Source organism: Corvus kubaryi, unplaced genomic scaffold, assembly GCF_017639235.1.
Source record: "Corvus kubaryi isolate FWS band 111438036 unplaced genomic scaffold, C.kubaryi_AGA036_p1.0 37284, whole genome shotgun sequence".
Classification (NCBI taxonomy): Eukaryota; Metazoa; Chordata; class Aves; order Passeriformes; family Corvidae; genus Corvus; species Corvus kubaryi.
The window spans coordinates 7,684,187-7,701,017 of record NW_024581088.1 but is presented as its reverse complement, the minus strand read 5'-3'; the positions used below and the strand labels follow the sequence as shown (position 1 = coordinate 7,701,017).

Genomic DNA, 16,831 nt, shown 5'->3' with positions numbered 1-16,831 from the left:
TGCTGGCCCATCAGCCTCTCAGGGGCCACGAGCAGGATTCTGCTGCTGTTTATTACAGAGACAAAGCAACCTGTGAGAAACAGAAGTCCCAGAAATCCACCATGCAAAGATTCAGGCCCAGGAAATCCACATCACTCTCGGTGCTTTTAAGCAAAGAATTATGCAAAGAATTTCATCTGAACAGTGTAAAATGGGGATCCTGGTGTGGATTAACCACGGAGCACTGCAGGTGCTGCCACAGGCTCAGTGCAGCTCTGGCTGCCTGCAGGGTGAGTATTTGTCCACTCACATCTCACACCAGCAGTGCTTTGCACAGAAGACAACTCCACCCTCAGCAACTTTTCACGACTCTACAACACTCTTTATTCCAAAGCACCTCAGTGCAGTCCCTTGTGACCAAAGAACAGGCTGGCCCATTCTCAGCCAGGCCATTCCATGAGCATTATCCCTGCACAGCTCAGAGAGCTCTGCCTTCCCAGAGAATGCTCCCCACTGCCCCAGGAGCTCGCTCCCACCATTGTACCTTTGGGCATAGTAATAAGAAAGTGTCAGGCAGAGAAAGTCGAGTAAAAACAGTTTCTTCAGAGGAAATGAATCATTAAAGTGCATGACAATACTGAAAGCCACAGGCTGCACCACAGTCCTGCACAAAATGCACTTTACTGCTGACAATGCCTTCAGTTCTTCCAGCTGCCAGAGGAAGAACTGCTCCTTTGAAGATGGAGGCAAGGTTGCAATTCCCAAAAGCTGTCAAAGCCCTCTGGTTTGTCCCTGCAGAGGCACCATCTCTGTGGCTGGTGGCTGGGGCTGCAGCAGGGACTGCTCCTCCGAGGCAGCTGCTCGGGGTGGTTTCTGTGCTGGCCGCTTCCAGGACCTGGTCTCTGCAGCAGGGGATGCAAGGACAGCCCTTCATCAGCAGGAGGCTGACAAAGGGACCCAGGTTTAGAAGAGTGCAGGTACAGGGAACACCCAACACACACCAGAGAATGTTTTAAGCACTGCAACCTCCCCAAACCCAGGAGGAATCCACACTGGAGGTTGTGTCTAAATCTCCTGGAGCGTCTGCCCAAACTCTGCCAGTCTGAACAAGGTCTTTCTAGAGAAAGTAACAGCTCTGTTTTCCACAGAGTTTCCTCCCAGGTCTACCAAGGGAAGCAAACAAAGATCTCAGGCAGAATCTGACAACATTGCCAGAGATAATGTCCATATTGAGGCTCTAAAAGCTCTGTGATTTTAACATGTGCAGGATGAATGATCCTAAATGTTACCTTCCCTAGGAAAAGCATCACATATTTGGGCTACTGAGCCAAAAGGAAGAGCAGCCCTTGCTTTTCCCCAGCAGCATTTCCTGCCCATTTCTCCCAGAGCTAAGTAGGGATGGCATCTCCTTCATCCTCAGTTTGTTCCCAAACTCTGGCCAGGTCCAGACTGACACTAAATCTTTATTTTCTCAGCTCACAAGTGATGCTGCTGTGGGGAAGCAATTTCAAGTTGGCCTGCCTGAAATTCTGTGACCAAGGACATAACAACATGCCAAGAGCAGTTTGCTGGGCAGGAAGCTAAAAGGATACTGCAGACCTTTCTTCATCATTTAATTTACCTTCTGGATTTATTTCTGAATCACTGGTGCTCCCAGGTTCTTCCTTCAGAACTCCCACATCCTTTGCCCAATCTGTCCATTTAATTTCCTCTACTCTGGAGAGAGAAAATGCAACAAGACACTGATGCCTGGAATGCAGCATTTCAAGCCAGATCTCACTGTCCTGCAGCCTCCCAGCCCAGCTCATCCTGCCAACACCACCCTGATGGTTTGGCTGTAGCAACAGCACCTTACAGAGCTTTTCTTTGAGCAAAGATCTGTAATCAAAGCTCCATGAGGTAAAATAACTGCTCCCCCTGCATATTGTCCACTGGTCTCTGTGTTTTAAAATTCTCCAGTTCAGGGAATGTTCTTAATACAAAAGGTGACAATGCTGGAGGATCAACCAGCTCTCAAACCTCCAGCCTGGCGATCACCAACAAATCTGAATGTACCCAGGAATGTGTGGTTGAGTCAGTGCTGAAATCCCCTGGGGTGCTCCAGGGTTACCAGGCTGTGAGCCCACTGCTAGGCTGGAGTGTGAGGGGGGAATGGAGCATCTGTCTTACCTGAAACACCACCTCTCATCTTTCTTATTGAGCCCCACTGACATGAAGCAGCCAGATCTCCTCTTCCCACCCTGGCGCCACAGCCAGGCCTTCTCTATTTCTAGAATAGCAATAGCCCTCTGAAAGAACAAAACCCACGTCAGAGAGAAACCAGGCACAGACAGAGCCCAGCCCAGCCTTTCCATTAAATCTTCCCCCCTCAGAAACTCCTTGGACTTAGAGAATCGCTGTGGAACCCAACCCCAGAGTGCCCCAAAGTACTGCCTCAAGTTACCTGTGCACGAGGATCATGCAAAGAGTTGTAAATACACCTAAAAACGCACTCCCAAATTAATAGCTGAGCTTAGGACAGACAGGCACGGCCACCACTGACTCTGTGAGACCCCAGCAGAGCTTTGGGCCTCACCTGCAGCTTCCAGACACTCTTGCTGTAGCCAGAAATATCCGTGACAGTCTCGCTCATGAGGGCAATCAGCATGTTCAGCAGCAGGATGTAGGTGAGGATCACAAACAGCAGCAGCAGGAGCATGACAAAGTATCTGAACCTGGCGTGCTCCTGGAAATCCAGGTCACCCATCCCGATGGTGATCTTGAAGAGCTCCAGGGAGACGCTGAGCAGCCCCCCGTACATGGCGTGGCTGCCCGTGCTCTCCAGGTGAGCCAGGGACTTGTTCTGAGACACTGAGGGGGCATCACCCATCAGTGTCACCAGAGCTGGGAGAAAAACACAGTTTGAGTCCTCAGGGAACTGCTTCCCTCAGCTCAGCTTGCACATAACACTGAGAGAGGGCTCACCTGCAGCAAAGCCAAACAGGAAGATCATATAAACCAGGAGAAAACGCAGCAGGTCTCTCATGATGGTCTGAAACACAAACCAGGGGGAAGTGCTGTTCTTGACCTCACATGGAATCACCAGGATGATCCCCTGCACTCACACATCATAGCCCAGCCCCCAGGAACAACACTGGCAGCAGGGTTTCCACCTTTTATCCAGTTTAAGAAACTGCTAATATGTGTTAAATTACTTCCACAGGTAAATAATATCACTGGCAGCTTAATCTGACAGTACTATGAACTTATTTGTTGCTCTATTTGTATGAATAGATCTTTGAAACAGATAAATACCCTGTGGGGTGTCCAATATGGCTGTTTCCAAATTATTTCAACACACACATCTTTTTCCTTTCCATCTCCATTGGCTTTACACAAATGGTGGTCAGGATCTTCCCTGGCACCTTGTTTCACCTCTGCTTTGCCCTTCTAGTCCCAGATTTCTCTACAGCTCTGGAAACACTTCTCAGGCCAAGCTGAGCAGCTCCAGGGAACTCACAGTGGTTTTCAGGGCTAGTTTGGAGTTGGTTTATGACACACAGCTGCTGCCACCTGGGATGCTCAGTGACAGCAAACGAGTGGTTTGCTGCATCTGTAGCTGAAGACACTGATCTAACCTCCTTCTGCAACATCTGTGCTTCCATAGCACATCAATTCCAGTTCCTCACACCCCAAAACCTTTTCCTGCAGAGGTTTTCCCCCCAGCACTGACCTTCTGGATCATGACACTGTAGATGCCGGTGCGCTGGAAGCCCCGGGTGTAGTACAGGGTGTTCACCCACCCCAAAAGCAGGGAGAACACCATCACTGCCACGTAATTCTCCGAGCTGGCTCCGTACAGGACTGCTGACAGCAGCAAGGAGAAGGCCTGGATGAAGCTGGAGAGAAAACAAGAGGAAGTGACAGGGACTCACCTCAGCAAAAAGGCCCCTTGTAGATGTTTGCAATGAAAACCAACACATTCGAGGAGGCTGCGAGGAGCAGACAGACCCCACCCAGAAAAGTCCACTACAACAAAGGCTTAGGACAAAAGGCAGCAGTAGGAGAAGGCAGCAGGGGTGGAAAAAGTGGCAGAGGATCCGTGTTTCCTGCTCTCCAGCTCCGTAGCAATGTTAGGGCAACGCAGCTGCCCACACAGAGAACAGCCCCGAGCTGGGATTGTGCCAAACCCCCAGGACGTACATCAGGATCTCGATGCAGCTGTCAGAGCACATGGTCTTCAGGGACTGGCGTCTCCTCCGCAGGTACAGGCTCTGGGAGAGGAAGATCAATCCATCATTCATCAAAACCAGGCTGTGTGAGAGAGGGAGCCCTGCCCAGCACAGCCCATGGCCCACGGGAAAGCTTTGCTCCACGTGCTCCTCCTTTCATCTTCAAGATCCCCAATTTCATCCCTCCCAGATGAAAAAAGGCCTTATTTATAAAGGGCAAGGATAAACAAGGGCTGAATCATGGCTCAGCCCAATGTCTTTATTAATAGCCTGCATTAAATGCCAGGGGTGCATTTTAATGCTGTAAATCACAGAAGTCTCTCAGAATTATTAGCTGTTGTGGAACCATGATTCCCCTGGCTTGTGCTGCCCCTGTCACTGCCAGATCCCCACTGAGTGTCCCAGAGCAGGATTCCCTCCTGCCATCCACTCCTGCACATCCTGATCTGAATCTGCTGCCTCCATGCCAGTGATAGCTCCCTTTTTCCCCCTGTCTTACAATGAAACCAGACAAGAGATCCCCCTACCTGAGCAAAGATCAGATAAATGCCTCCTAACAAGATAATGATCAGTCCAGAGACCCACAGGAAGCCTCCAGCTGTGAACTCCACTGGAAAGGAAGGCTGCAAGACAAAACCAAAAACACCCAAAGCAGTGGAGACAGGCAGAGGCAGTGACAACAACCACCCATAACCTTTTAAACCCTGCTCCATCCATCCAGGCCTTCCAGATCAAAAGATTGGACCTACCTTTACCCTTAAGGGCTGATAGTAAGCAATGGCTGTAAAGATGATCATGAATGACAAGTAGGAGACGAAGCTGAAGTAGAATCTCTTGGAGGCAAATGTTTCCCATTTTTGCTGAAGCAGTTTGTTCAGTGGCTCCAAAACCACCATCTTGTACCGATTCTGTGGGGAAACAAGCAACAAAAATGCACCTGTGGGCCAACAGCAATGTGAATTCACCAGAGGATTGTCTTCTTAAGGGTTGGAGCTGCTCCAGCTGGGGAGTCACTAAGGGGTTATTCAGTCAGGTCTTTTAGTGTGAAAGATATCAACCATTGCATAGAAGTCACTTCATCAAGGTATTTGGACAAACCAAGGCTTAGAGCAACAAAAGGATCCAAATTTCTCTCAAATTATGGACAGTCAGAGCCATGCCAAGCAGCCTCTGAATAATAAAATATGCAAGCTTTCCCATGAACCATTTTTTTTTTCAGAGAAATGATCACCTGAAAACCCCCATTAACTTGAAACGCTTTGCACACTTAGCCAGCAACACTATAAAGGACAGAAAGAGCTGTCTGAGCCCTGGTGAGAGCCTCACTGGTGTGTCACTGCTGTAGGCCAGGATCTCCAGCACAGAGTTCTCCTCGAAGCTGTCCAGGGAGGACAGGTCATAGAGGGACACGTGGATGGGGCCGTAGGTCCACTCGGTGAACTTGCGGGACAGGTGCCGGTACACGGGGTCCTTGATCTCCCTCTGGATGATGTGCCTGAAGATCTGACACAAACAGGAGAATATTCCTGGGCTGAAGGTGCAGAAGGACACCATGCACCCAAAGCACTTCCCTGTGCAGCACCCCTGGATTTGTGCCTTATCAAACACCTGGATCTGGCTAAAAGCAGGCAACCAACCACATCTGGCTCCCCCAGGAGAGGAACCAGCTTCAGTCCAGGGAACAGGGACGGGGCAGGGAGAGCAGCAGCAGCCAGCTGAGGCTTTGCAGGACACAACTGAGTGCCTTGGAGGTCACCTGTGGCACTGCCCCGTCAGCAGCGTCACCACGGGCTGGGTGCAAGTTACTCCCACCCCAAACCCCACTGGACACCATCCCTGCTCCTCAGCAACCCCAGGGCTCCCCTCTGGTTGTCTCTACCTCCACTTTGCCTGTCTTGGCAGCAAGCTGCAGGGGATTTAACCCATCATAGTTCACAATCTCCTCCAGTTTGCACGTCGGGTCGAGCTTCACGCCCGCCTTCAGGAGCTCAACGTAGGTCGTGCTCACAAACTTGGTGTTCTCCTCGGTGTCATCTGCAATCATCACCAGGGCGTGGAGGACTGTGTTGCCCTGGGTGTCCTGCTCCTGCAGCCTGGCTTTCTGGTGGGGGTTGTTTAGGAGATAATCCACCACATCAAGCTGGTTGGTACAGGCAGCCAAGGAGAGGGGAAGTTCACCTGGAGAGATCAGGACACAGCATTTGGAGAAGAAGCAGAAAGGGGTGAGAAAGAATTAAAGAAAGGGGGAAAAAAACCAATCCCAGAAAAATATGTTTAGTCCAGAGTTTTATCACTGAAACAGAGAACAAGTTCTGTCTCAGCATCTCTAGATTAGAAAGGGTTTTGTAATAAACAATTACTCTGTGTCTGCGGGCAGCTGAAACACCTTCCCAGATCTCAAACTGATCTCTAAATCCAGACTAACCAAGTATTGGTCTTTGCCTGAAGCCACTCAGACAGGATTAAACACATAAACCCAAAGATGATGGAAATGCTCAGTGGACACCCCAGATGTAATCCTGCCATTTAAATAAGTCAAGGGCTTGATTAAAGGACACTGAAGATGGCAACAGAGGGGCAAACCCAGCTAAAATTAGTGGCATAGCATAGAGTAGGGCACTAAAAACCCCAGAGGAACAGGTTTCATGTGACTCACCAAAATAAAAGTAAACTCCTTCTTTCTTCTTCCTGAAGAATTCACCGTGGGCTCTGGCGTGGACATCAGCTCCATTCTCCACCAGCAGCTTCACCAAATCAAGGCTCCTTTTCTCTATGGCAATGTGCAGGGCTGTCTGGCCTGAGGACAGAGCAAACCCTGTCGCTCTGTGCCACTCTCAGGGGGACAGGACGCGATGTCACCACTGCTGGCTGTGTGTTCTGCACAGCAACAGCAGCCTCAGGGATGGCTGCCAGCTGAGGGCTTTCAACAAGCCTCAAAACCATCAGAAATTCAACACCAGAGCAGGCAATTCCCCCTGCCTGGCACTGAGAGCCCAAGCAGCCATGAGAGGATTGAGACAACCCCACAAGTACACGGCCACGCTGCTGTTCAGAGCACAACCAAACAGCAGAACTCACTTAACAGTGACAGACCACTTCTTTTTCATTTTTACAAGTGCTTCTTATACTTTCCCAAGCAAATCACCTCATTTCTTGAGTTATTAAACAGGTATCATTTCTGTTCTACAGACCAAGGAGGGTATAACTCAAGACTGAAGAAGATGCAGCACCAGAATCAGAACTAAAAGGTGAGTGGGCTGTGTGTGACTGCACCAGAACCCTGGGGCTGCAGTGCTGCAGGAGCTCCAGTTCCCCTCTTTTTCCTTTTCCTTTTACCTGCTCATCTCACAGAATCCTTCCTTACCTCTGTAGAAACAGTCAGAGCACGACACGTTGACAAGTGGCCTGGGATTCTGTGTCTTCTGGTCTATTTCCAGCAAGACTGGGATTGTGTCATTCTTCCCATTTTTTAAGTTCAGCAAGGCTTTCATTAAGCAGGTCTTCCCAGTCTTTGCATCTAGCAGAGAGAATTGAGTGGGTTTTGTGTGTGTGCTTTGCTCACAGCTGTAGTGCTTGATTCAGAACTTAATTCAAATACAATCATAATTTTAAAGGTTTTTATCAGTATTTTTAGTAGTCCTAAGGCAAAAACATTAGGCTATATTTAATTCATGGCATTCTCCTCAACATAAGGAAAAGAAAAGGAGACAGAGAGCTGGAGAAAGCAAAGAACCACGAGGAGGTTCCCCTGCTCCCCTCCTACACTGACATGTGCTGGCTCTGCTAACCCTGTGAATTACAAACAATTCCAGGAGCAGGAATCTACCTGTGTATTCGGAATTGGTGAGGAATTTGGAGTTCCTCCTTAAGTACTCCAGCAAACCATCCAGTGCCTCGGGGCTGCCCCTCACCACGGCGCTGAACAGCCGGTCCCTGTCAAAGCGATTCGGGTCCTTCTGGCTGCGGGACAAATGCAAAGTGTTAGGAAGTTCTGGAGAGCAGAGACAAGAGCATGTCACGAGTTCTAGTGGGAGAAAGGAGAGAGACAGAGGAGAGTTTGTTGGGGGGGGGGGGGGGAACCACTCAAGTATTTTATTTTTGAGTCAAGGGAAAAATAGAGACAGTTATTTCCCAGAATTCTCTTAAGCGGCTGCTCTTTCCATCAGCTGGAGCTGTTCCCAGATCCAGGCTGATGTGCAACCCTGGCACGCATCCAGAGCAGAGAGAGAGCCCAAGATAGCTGCAGGACCAGAGTCAGGCCCATCACACGGTGGGAGCTCGCTCAGGCTGGTTCACAGCGCTGGCAGGAGCAGCTCAGCTGGACAGGGCTCCGTGTGAGGCTCACTGGAGTCAGTTCACACCGACCCAAATCACACCCAACACACCCCACACACGTGGGCACCCTCCAGAACCCTAATACATCCCCTTGCTACTTTTAATTACCTCCACCCCATGCCTGTAATATTAACACATTGCCACTTTTAGTTTAGACTTGGGAAAATCCATAGGCTCCCACCAGGCAGGATCAGTGTGGATCACCTGGATCACAACCCAAACTGCTCAAATGCCCAAAAGTTACTCACTTGCTGACAAGTCCTGGCCGATAGTTCAGATTAACCTTGATTTTAGGGGCAAAGTCACTGCTCTCCTTCTGATAAGGTGTCTCCAAGGGTTGTGGCTCTCCTTTCCTTCCATGTTCCGACCTTTCTTCCTTTTGACTCGATGCAGGTTTGTCTTCCTGGATGCTGTCATCAGTTTCTAGCAATCCCATGAACCTGTTCCTCTGAGCTGGGCCTGGCTGCCCGTTTGTGAACTTATCCATTGCCAGGAGAGATGGTCCTGTAGATCAACAAAGATGCTCCCTGTTGGGGCACTAAACCTGCGAGGGATGGGGAGAATTAACACAATTTCTGCACAAGCCCCAAAGGTGTTCAGTGCAACACAAGGAAAGTTCCCAGGTTGACCACAGGTCCCTTGAGAGGGAGATTTGGTAAAACTCTGCACAGGAGGAGTATTTGAATAAAGGATCAGGGTCTTAAATGGGGTTCCAGTAGAGGAGAAGTTTAAAAGCAGTTCATGAAGCACAGGCAACTCATCTGCAGCACATCTGAAGCCCCTGTGTGAGATGACCTCACCTGTTGGCAGCAGCACATGTTCCTGACATAAAAGGCAAGGAAAGTGGCTCTTTAGGAGTCTGTGATCATTGTTCTTGTCTCAGTGCAACCAGCACAGGCACAGGCTGGTCACCAAGTGGCCAAAAAGATGAAAGTTCACTGTAGGCCTGCTTTGGAACAGTGATGAGTTTGCTCACGGTCCCTGCTGGGAAGCTTTAGGCTGTTTGTACAGGGAAAAAACACCTGCACAAACTGTGTTCCCGCCAGGCACTCTGACATTTCATCCTGGGGCAAAATGAGTGTGATCTCCCCAGCATTTGGAGCTGCTGGCTATCCATGTGAGCGCAGAATTTGAGCTCCCAGCTCCACAGCTCAGGCAGACACACTCCCCCTGCCCTGAGGACACTCACAGCCCTGGGAGCCTGCAGAGAGCACAGCTCGACCAGATTTGCTGCACAGAGAGCATCAGTAGCCAGCAGAGCTCCCAGCCAGCCCCCTTGGTTCAACTAATGCTTCCTGAACTCTTTTTCGCCTCTCTTCATGCCTGTCTGAGTACATCTCAGACCACACCCGAGGCACGCTGCCTGAAGTGTGGCTGCAGATTCACACAGTTTGTGAGGCAGCAATTAAACATCCACAATTACCAACCTGCAGCAGAGCTTTGGTTAATAACTCCTTCTCATTCCCATGCACTCCCTCCAAATGGTTAACAGGTTTCCTCTGAAGAGAAATCTCCCTTGCTGCGACTACAGCCAGACTCCATAGCCTGCACCAGCAAAGAGGTAAATGGACGCAGCTTAAGCATTTTGGCTTGGGTTAGGGTGTGAAAAAACACAGGTCTAGGCAGAAAAGGGCCACAGAACATCTTTATGCAGCTCACAGCAGGAAAGCCAAGGGCTGATTTGGAGACAGACCGTTATGATAACTCAGCCATTCAGTTTAGTCTGCGCTCTAGTGACAAACATTCCTCTGCACACACCCTTTAATCCCATTTCAGACCTCCTTCCTTCCCCAAAACACTTACTGGTACATTTGCCGAATCCTTTAGAAGGACATTTGCGCTTCCGTAACAGCTTGCTCGTGCTTTTCTGTCTTCCTCTCCCCAAAATCATTTCTCAGCTGCAGTTTCCATCTCTCCACAGCACTCAAGAGAGTTATTTATTGTCAGTCTTGCACAGACAGAGCGTCTGGGTTAAAAGCAAGAGCAAAATGGTCCTATAAAAAAGGACCCTCTGAAGTATCCACCCACTTTGTGCATCCCTGGGAAGCACAGGGAGCACTCTCTGCTTGCCAGCTCAACTCCCACCCCTCAAGAACTGAGTTATTTCTCTCTGAGACCTCACCAAGCCGTTTGGAGCAGCGCAGCACCAAGCCCTGCTGTCAGAAGAGCACAGCACTTACCAGAAGTTGCTGCAAGCTCCACCCAAGGACTGATCTGACAAGGAACCCCAACGGATCCTTCAGAGGGGAAATAACCTTGCAGCAGAAACCAAGCCAAGCACCAAAAAGTGTTAATTGACATGAAGGCAGACCCAAAATTATTTACATCCATGGGTGAGAGTCCCCCACTCCTGCAGAGAAGTCCACGTTCATTTCAGCAGCCTGGGAATGGCACAGAGTTGAGCTCCTGGCTGGAGGTGCTCCATGAGAGAATCCAAGCTGCCTGGGAGAAGGAATAACCCCGGATCCCTGTTATTCACTCAACTGTGTGGCTTTTTGCGAAGTGAAGGAGGGCTTGCACAGGAAATGACTAGAGAGATTTCTCAGTAGAGGGGAGAGCCAATGAGTGCAGTGCTCTTATATGGGAAAGCTGGCTGCCTACTGCAAATTCAGAATGCTTAACCCCTGCCTGCACACAGGGAGGAAACGCCTCGTGCCTTCCCACCACAGCCCCTGTGAGGCCGTCACGAGGCTCCCCCAGCCAGCCCCAGCCCCAGCCCCTGGAAACAGCTGAGGTCAAACTTTGTGTGGGAAGCCAGGTCTGCTCACAGCTGCACAGCCCCAGTGACACAAACTGTGAGCAAATGAAGTGACCCCACGAAGTGCAGCGTCAGCTGCTGCCCACGAGCACAGGGGACTGCACAAAGCAGCCCAAACACTCAGGCCACTGGTTACTTCGTCTGCTCTAGCACCCATTTTTTCTCCAAAGGAGAAGAGTCTGGGAGAGGCTTCTCCTGGGAGCAGGGATTGCCCTCCCACCCCACAACAGACTGTCCTTGGGCACACACCCCCCAAAACTGCTTCACTTTCCCCTCACAAAACAGGACTCCTGGGAAACAGAGGACACCAGCCCACACCTCCTGTTTCAGCTCCCCCTCTCCCCAGGAGGCAGTGGGATCACTTCCTGCACCACCCAGCACCCACTGCCTCAATAGCCTTTCTTTCCCAAAGGAATGCTGCTCCAATGATTCCCACCTGTACTCCTGATCCTTCACAAAGCCATTCATGTGTTCTAGAGCTCAGCTAGGAAATCTTATTAATGAACACGAGGGTGAAGAGCTCTTCTAATCAACACCTTGACAGTAGGGGCACATTCCAGGAGAAATCCCAGAAGTGAGGTTAACCACTGGCCCAAAAACACGGAGAAGGGGTGTCACAGCATGACACACTAAACTCTGGCTGTGGCTTCCTTCTTCCAAACCTATCCTGAGCCAAAGGAGAGCCTGAAGCAATCCTCATCCCACAGGGCTGCAGATGCTGTGACGTTTCCTGGAATGTGGTCGTCACCCACGGAAACATTCCCAGATGGCTTCGGCTTTGAGTCAGATGCAGGCTGTGAGATGACCTCCCTATAAATACACCAATTAAATGGCACGGTGCCTTTTTCCTCCTCATGGCTTTGCAGGAGATTACAACCTTATTTCTCAAGATTTCTGTGTTTCAAAATGAAGCTGGCCCAGGGACAAGGCAAAGCTGCTTTTTCTTTCCATGAGGGTTTCTTAATGATTTATTAAGACCCACAGAACAGCCTCTAAAGAACAAACAGATAAATGCAAGATCAGATCTAATCTCTCCAATCCCTCCCTCATTCCAGCCTTGCACTGATTTAGCTCAGTTTACCTTAGCTGTGTTACACTTCATTTACTGTGATATCAACAGAGCTTCAGGCCCAGGAGTTTAGCTCAGACTTCTGGGTTTAAATCCTCTTGGGCTCCTTCTCCAGCTTTCCTGGGAGGCATCCCACCACTCCAGCCAAGGAATGAAATCAGCCCACAGAAGTGCATCATAACAGAGCTCTCCCTGCACATCTGCTTTTAATAGCTTGCACGGAGGGAGAGGAATGTGCAGTTTGCTGGGAAAGGAATCGCTGCCAGCTGAGAGGTCACCACAGCCAAACAGAGCCCCGGGGAGCATAGAAACACAGAGCAGGGAGAATAAAAGCAGCAATTTAATGTCACCTGTCTGTCAGCCTGAATTCTCCTCTTGCTTTTTGAGGCTTTTCTGTGGAGGAACACGAAGGAATCTCACAATTGCTTCTTTTACTCATGAGATGTGTCCGAGTTTCTCCTGACAGGAGAGACACACTCGGTGGAAATCTGGGAAGAGAGAAGTCAAACTGCCAAGTGAAATTTCAAGGCAAGTGTTTTTCATTCAATAACATTATCAAATATCTTCATAATTATAAATCATAGATGAGTAATTCACAGCAGAAAAAGCAATGACTGGAGCCTGCTTAAACAAAAGGCAAATGGAAGCATGAAGAAGAACAACTTTGGAAAAGATGGAAACAAGCACATTTCACCTCAGTTCCCATTTTTACCAGACACTGAAAAACATAATAGTCTTATGATTAGTACCATGCTTTCAGTATGCTGTAAATAGAAGTTCAATGTCACCTGTAATTTAGCTACAGGATTGATCTATGGCCACTCTCAGGTGTAGCAGCTCAAAATCATCTTCACAGGAGGAGGAAAACCTGTAATAACAACATGCAAAGGTGGAGAATTAGAATTCTCTCAAATACAAGAGGTAGGCCAGCAAAAGAAAAAAATAGTTTCTTTTAAAGGTGTATTTTCATACTTGGGAAAACAGCAAGTGTTTTTGCAAGGCCTGACTTTTTTTTTTTCCATGCAACTGTTCTGTAAAAGCCACACTGAAGTGATGAATTTTAGTAGCTTCATTTCTTAGTTACAGATAAAAATCAGTACCTCTAGAGACACCAGCCAGTGCCCAATCTGAAACATAAATATTCTTAAATATAATCCCTTGTCAGAACTTGTCTGATAGCCCAGGGAACTCAATCTCCATGATTATTTCCATCTTATTTCTGGAACTGCAAGTTCCACATCATAACATTTCAAGGCTCCAATCTATATTCTTCTCAGGCCTTTGAGGGAACCATCCAGCTCTCTTATTCCTAAAATGGAAGTATCTTTCTACTTGATGTATCCCTTTCTGTAGGATCACAGCCTGTAGGAATGCTCTGCTGACAATCAAAGAGCAGCAAAATAGGAAATCCAGCGGCAGATGGAAAACAAATCCCTTTGTGGAGGAACAGTGACATCCTGTGGCCACCGAGGCAATCGGAATTCCAAACTGGCCGAATTGGGCAGCCAAGGATCTTCAAACACAGCCTTTGTTGCTGTGGACAAGATCGCAGAAATACCGAGGGATTTATTCCCAGTGCTCATCTGCCTTAACCCTCACTTCCCCTATAGGATTATGTTGTGGGGCAGCTGCTAAAGGAAAATGCCCCAGAAGTATCCAAACCCCAGTATAATGGGTTATTTCATTTATCTTTTTACAGGTGTGCTTTTTTTTAAGCACAGAAGACAAAACCCCTGAAATCTTGGCTGGTTTTTCTTTTTGTTTGTGGTTTTGGGGGTTTGTTTGATTTTTTTAAGGGAGAGCAGGCTAGAAATTAACTGAAGCAATAAGAAAAAAACTCAAAGGCCAGCCACAAAACTCAGATTAGAGCAGGATTAAAAGATATTACCAGAATCTGTTGTAAATATGGGAGCATTAAGATTATTCTAACAGCATAGAGATTCTGGGTAAAACCTATTAAATTCTTATTTTAGTTATGAATAGTTGTGTGTAAGAAGACTTTTAGAGGTACCACCATATTGTAGGAATCAAAAAAAAGTGTATTTTAACAACATCAGTCATTTGTACTGTCTGACATCTTACTTTGTTTGATGCTAATAACTTCAGTGTAAACAATGCATGTTATACAAATTGATATTCCCATTTCCTTGTGATTTATATACATTTCCCTAATTCACGTAACTTACAATAAATTGCAAGGATTTTTTTCTCATTAATGAAGAAATCCCTGCGGTCATCTCTTCCTGCATGTGACTGTTATCCCTCCATCAGCTGGGGGATCCCACAGCTCCTGCAAGGACACAGAATTCCAGCACAGGTGTCCCTGTCCCCTCACAGCAATCCACACCCAGCCCAGCCCCACACCTCACCCAGGGACTGCTGCAACGCCACACCACTGGGAGATTTCACTCTCTGGCCCTAAGGATGTGCTGTTCTGGGCATTTCTAAGAAGAAATGCAGAGTTAATTCCCAGCACAAGCTTCACCTCAGGAAATCTTCCCATGGGGAGGGCTGAGGAAAGCAGCCCAGGGACACTCAGTGCCACACAATGGGCCACGCTGCCTCAGCCAGGGCCGAGCTGTTCCCCAAACCACAGAATGCCTGAACATTCCCATTTCTCACCCTGCTCACAGCTCAGGAGGTTAAAGCAGGCTCCATGTGCAGCTCTGGACCACCCACACCTGGAACACCCCAGGTACCAGTTTGGCTCAGGCCAAAAACCAAAGCAAAGAGTGGGGCCTGTGCAGACCCCTCCTGTCACCTCCCTGGGGTCCCTGTCCCTGCAGGCCACCCCAAACCCCAGCAGGAAGATAAGGAACATCAGGTTATTCAGTGCCTTATCTCCTGTGGCCTATGAACTGCTCAGGGACTTCAGACAGGGCTGAGCACAGAGCAGGGCTAAGACACCCACTTCAGAGAGGCAGGGAATGGTTGGGGCCGGAAGGGACATTTTGAGGTCACCCTGTCAAGCCTCCTGCTTAACCAGGGCCACCCTGAGTTGGGTGCCCAGAACCATTTCCATGGCTCTTGAGGCCCTCCCAGGAAGGTGCCCGGGCAGCCCCACTGGGCAGCCTGCCAGGTGGTTAAACTGCAACCACCACAAAGAAGCAATTGCAGGAAAACTCAAACTAAGGGAAGTCTCTCTTACAGCAGAGACAGCAAATATTTACAGAACTTTGTGTTTCTGCCAGCTCAGCAGAGAGGGAAGCAAGCCCTGCTCCTAAAAAACCAAAAATCCTATTATGGCTATAACCCTCAAACCCACACAGAAGTCAGTGTGCATTTTCTATGAAAGAGCAACTTTTTGGCTTAATTTCTTGTTAAGTGCAACACTTACCACAGATGCTCAGAGATGAAATTCAAGAGGAACAAACTTTCACAGCAGCACTCCAGGGGATAAAAACATAGACCAAGATGGTGCCTAACACAGCTTTTGGGGGAAAAGCGTAGAGCAGCAGCACAGACTCTGCACACGCAGATGGGGGCCAGGACTCCCTGTCCAAGGCTGGCAGAATTCAACAGGTGGAAACACTGAGAGGCACCCTCACAACCTGGGGGAGTTTTTGGGGGAAGGTACATGGGTATTACATCTGCCTCTAAAGACCCACCACAGCACCTCAACTAACCCAGCCCAACCCCACTTGTTTGAGATTCCTTAACCCACCCCACAAAAAAAAAAAAAAAAAAAAAAAAACAAAACAAACCCAGACTTCAGTGGGAACTACCTCCCTTTTTGGCACAAATGACTGTGTAGAACTTCAACATATCAAATCAAGCAGTTTTTACACTGCTCAGCCACCTATTGCCATTTACCCTGGAGCCAGCAAGGGGCACCTTCCCTCCCACCCACCACACAATCCCCACTGTGACCAGCCCTCCCCCGACCATGGCCCAGAGAATCACCCCCACCCACAGAGTCCCTTCAGAGCAGTGTCAGGCGCTGCAGCCCCTCAGGCCCAGCACAGACAACTTAAACATGCTCCAAGTTCCCAACTTGCAGCAAAACCCACCCCCTACAAGGACCACCACATCCCTTTTGTGGGGTCTTTATATCCCACCTGGAACTAGAGTGCTGCTAAACTCCAGGAAAAAGAAACAACATGGTATTATTAGCACTTCATTAGATTTTAATCTAGATCCATTTTAACCACAAGGTTGGTCCTCATTATACATGCAGACAGGCTAAAACTGCCATGAGAAAAGCCGAAGCATTTCACTTAATACACCAGTTTCACTTGCTTGAACTCAGACAGACTACCGGGTGTAATGTGCAACAGAAAACTTTATTAGCATTTCAACAGACGTTGTTCAGCAGTTACTCAAGCTTGCATTAACTTAATATTAAGACATTGAAGAACTACAGTGCAAACACAAGTGCCACTGGCAATCCTGGTGTCAAGCAAGATGCAAAAGAACTTAACAGCCACCCCTCAGGCGCAGCACCAGGTGCAGGGTGGATTCCTTCTGGATGTTGTAGTC

At 48.6% G+C, this 16,831-nt stretch overlaps 2 protein-coding genes across 3 annotated transcripts in view; both read right to left on the bottom strand.

Moving 5' to 3' along the window:
• Positions 1 to 11,091, bottom strand: LOC121663725 (transient receptor potential cation channel subfamily V member 2-like). The gene is made up of 17 exons (XM_042026294.1): positions 10,706 to 11,091; positions 10,329 to 10,491; positions 8,774 to 9,029; positions 8,017 to 8,150; positions 7,555 to 7,707; positions 6,847 to 6,987; positions 6,070 to 6,368; positions 5,517 to 5,693; positions 4,940 to 5,098; positions 4,718 to 4,813; positions 4,162 to 4,232; positions 3,692 to 3,857; positions 2,944 to 3,010; positions 2,555 to 2,862; positions 2,149 to 2,267; positions 1,601 to 1,695; positions 1 to 881 (listed from the first exon to the last, which is right to left on the bottom strand). The coding sequence occupies exons 2-17, from the start codon at positions 10,414 to 10,416 to the stop codon at positions 751 to 753; spliced, it is 2,460 nt and encodes an 819-aa protein (XP_041882228.1). The 5' UTR covers positions 10,417 to 10,491; positions 10,706 to 11,091; the 3' UTR covers positions 1 to 750.
• Positions 11,092 to 16,616: 5,525 nt separating this feature from the next.
• Positions 16,617 to 16,831, bottom strand: part of LOC121663727 (ubiquitin) — a 1,464-nt gene continuing 1,249 nt past the window's right edge. For both annotated transcript variants that reach the window (XM_042026298.1, XM_042026297.1), the window contains exon 2: positions 16,617 to 16,831. This exon is cut by the window's right edge and continues 177 nt beyond it. In XM_042026298.1, the coding sequence (XP_041882232.1) occupies positions 16,769 to 16,831 (63 nt within the window). In that variant the 3' untranslated portion in view covers positions 16,617 to 16,768.

Coding starts and splice junctions, on each gene's coding strand:
- LOC121663725 (XM_042026294.1), bottom strand. CDS start 10,416: ATGATTTTGGGGAGAGGAAGACAGAAAAGCACGAGCAAGCTGTTACGG. Junction 7,708..8,016: donor CACCAATTCCGAATACACAG/GTAGATTCCTGC, acceptor TCTCTCTGCTAG/ATGCAAAGACTGGGAAGACC. Junction 2,268..2,554: donor AGAGTGTCTGGAAGCTGCAG/GTGAGGCCCAAA, acceptor TTGTTCTTTCAG/AGGGCTATTGCTATTCTAGA.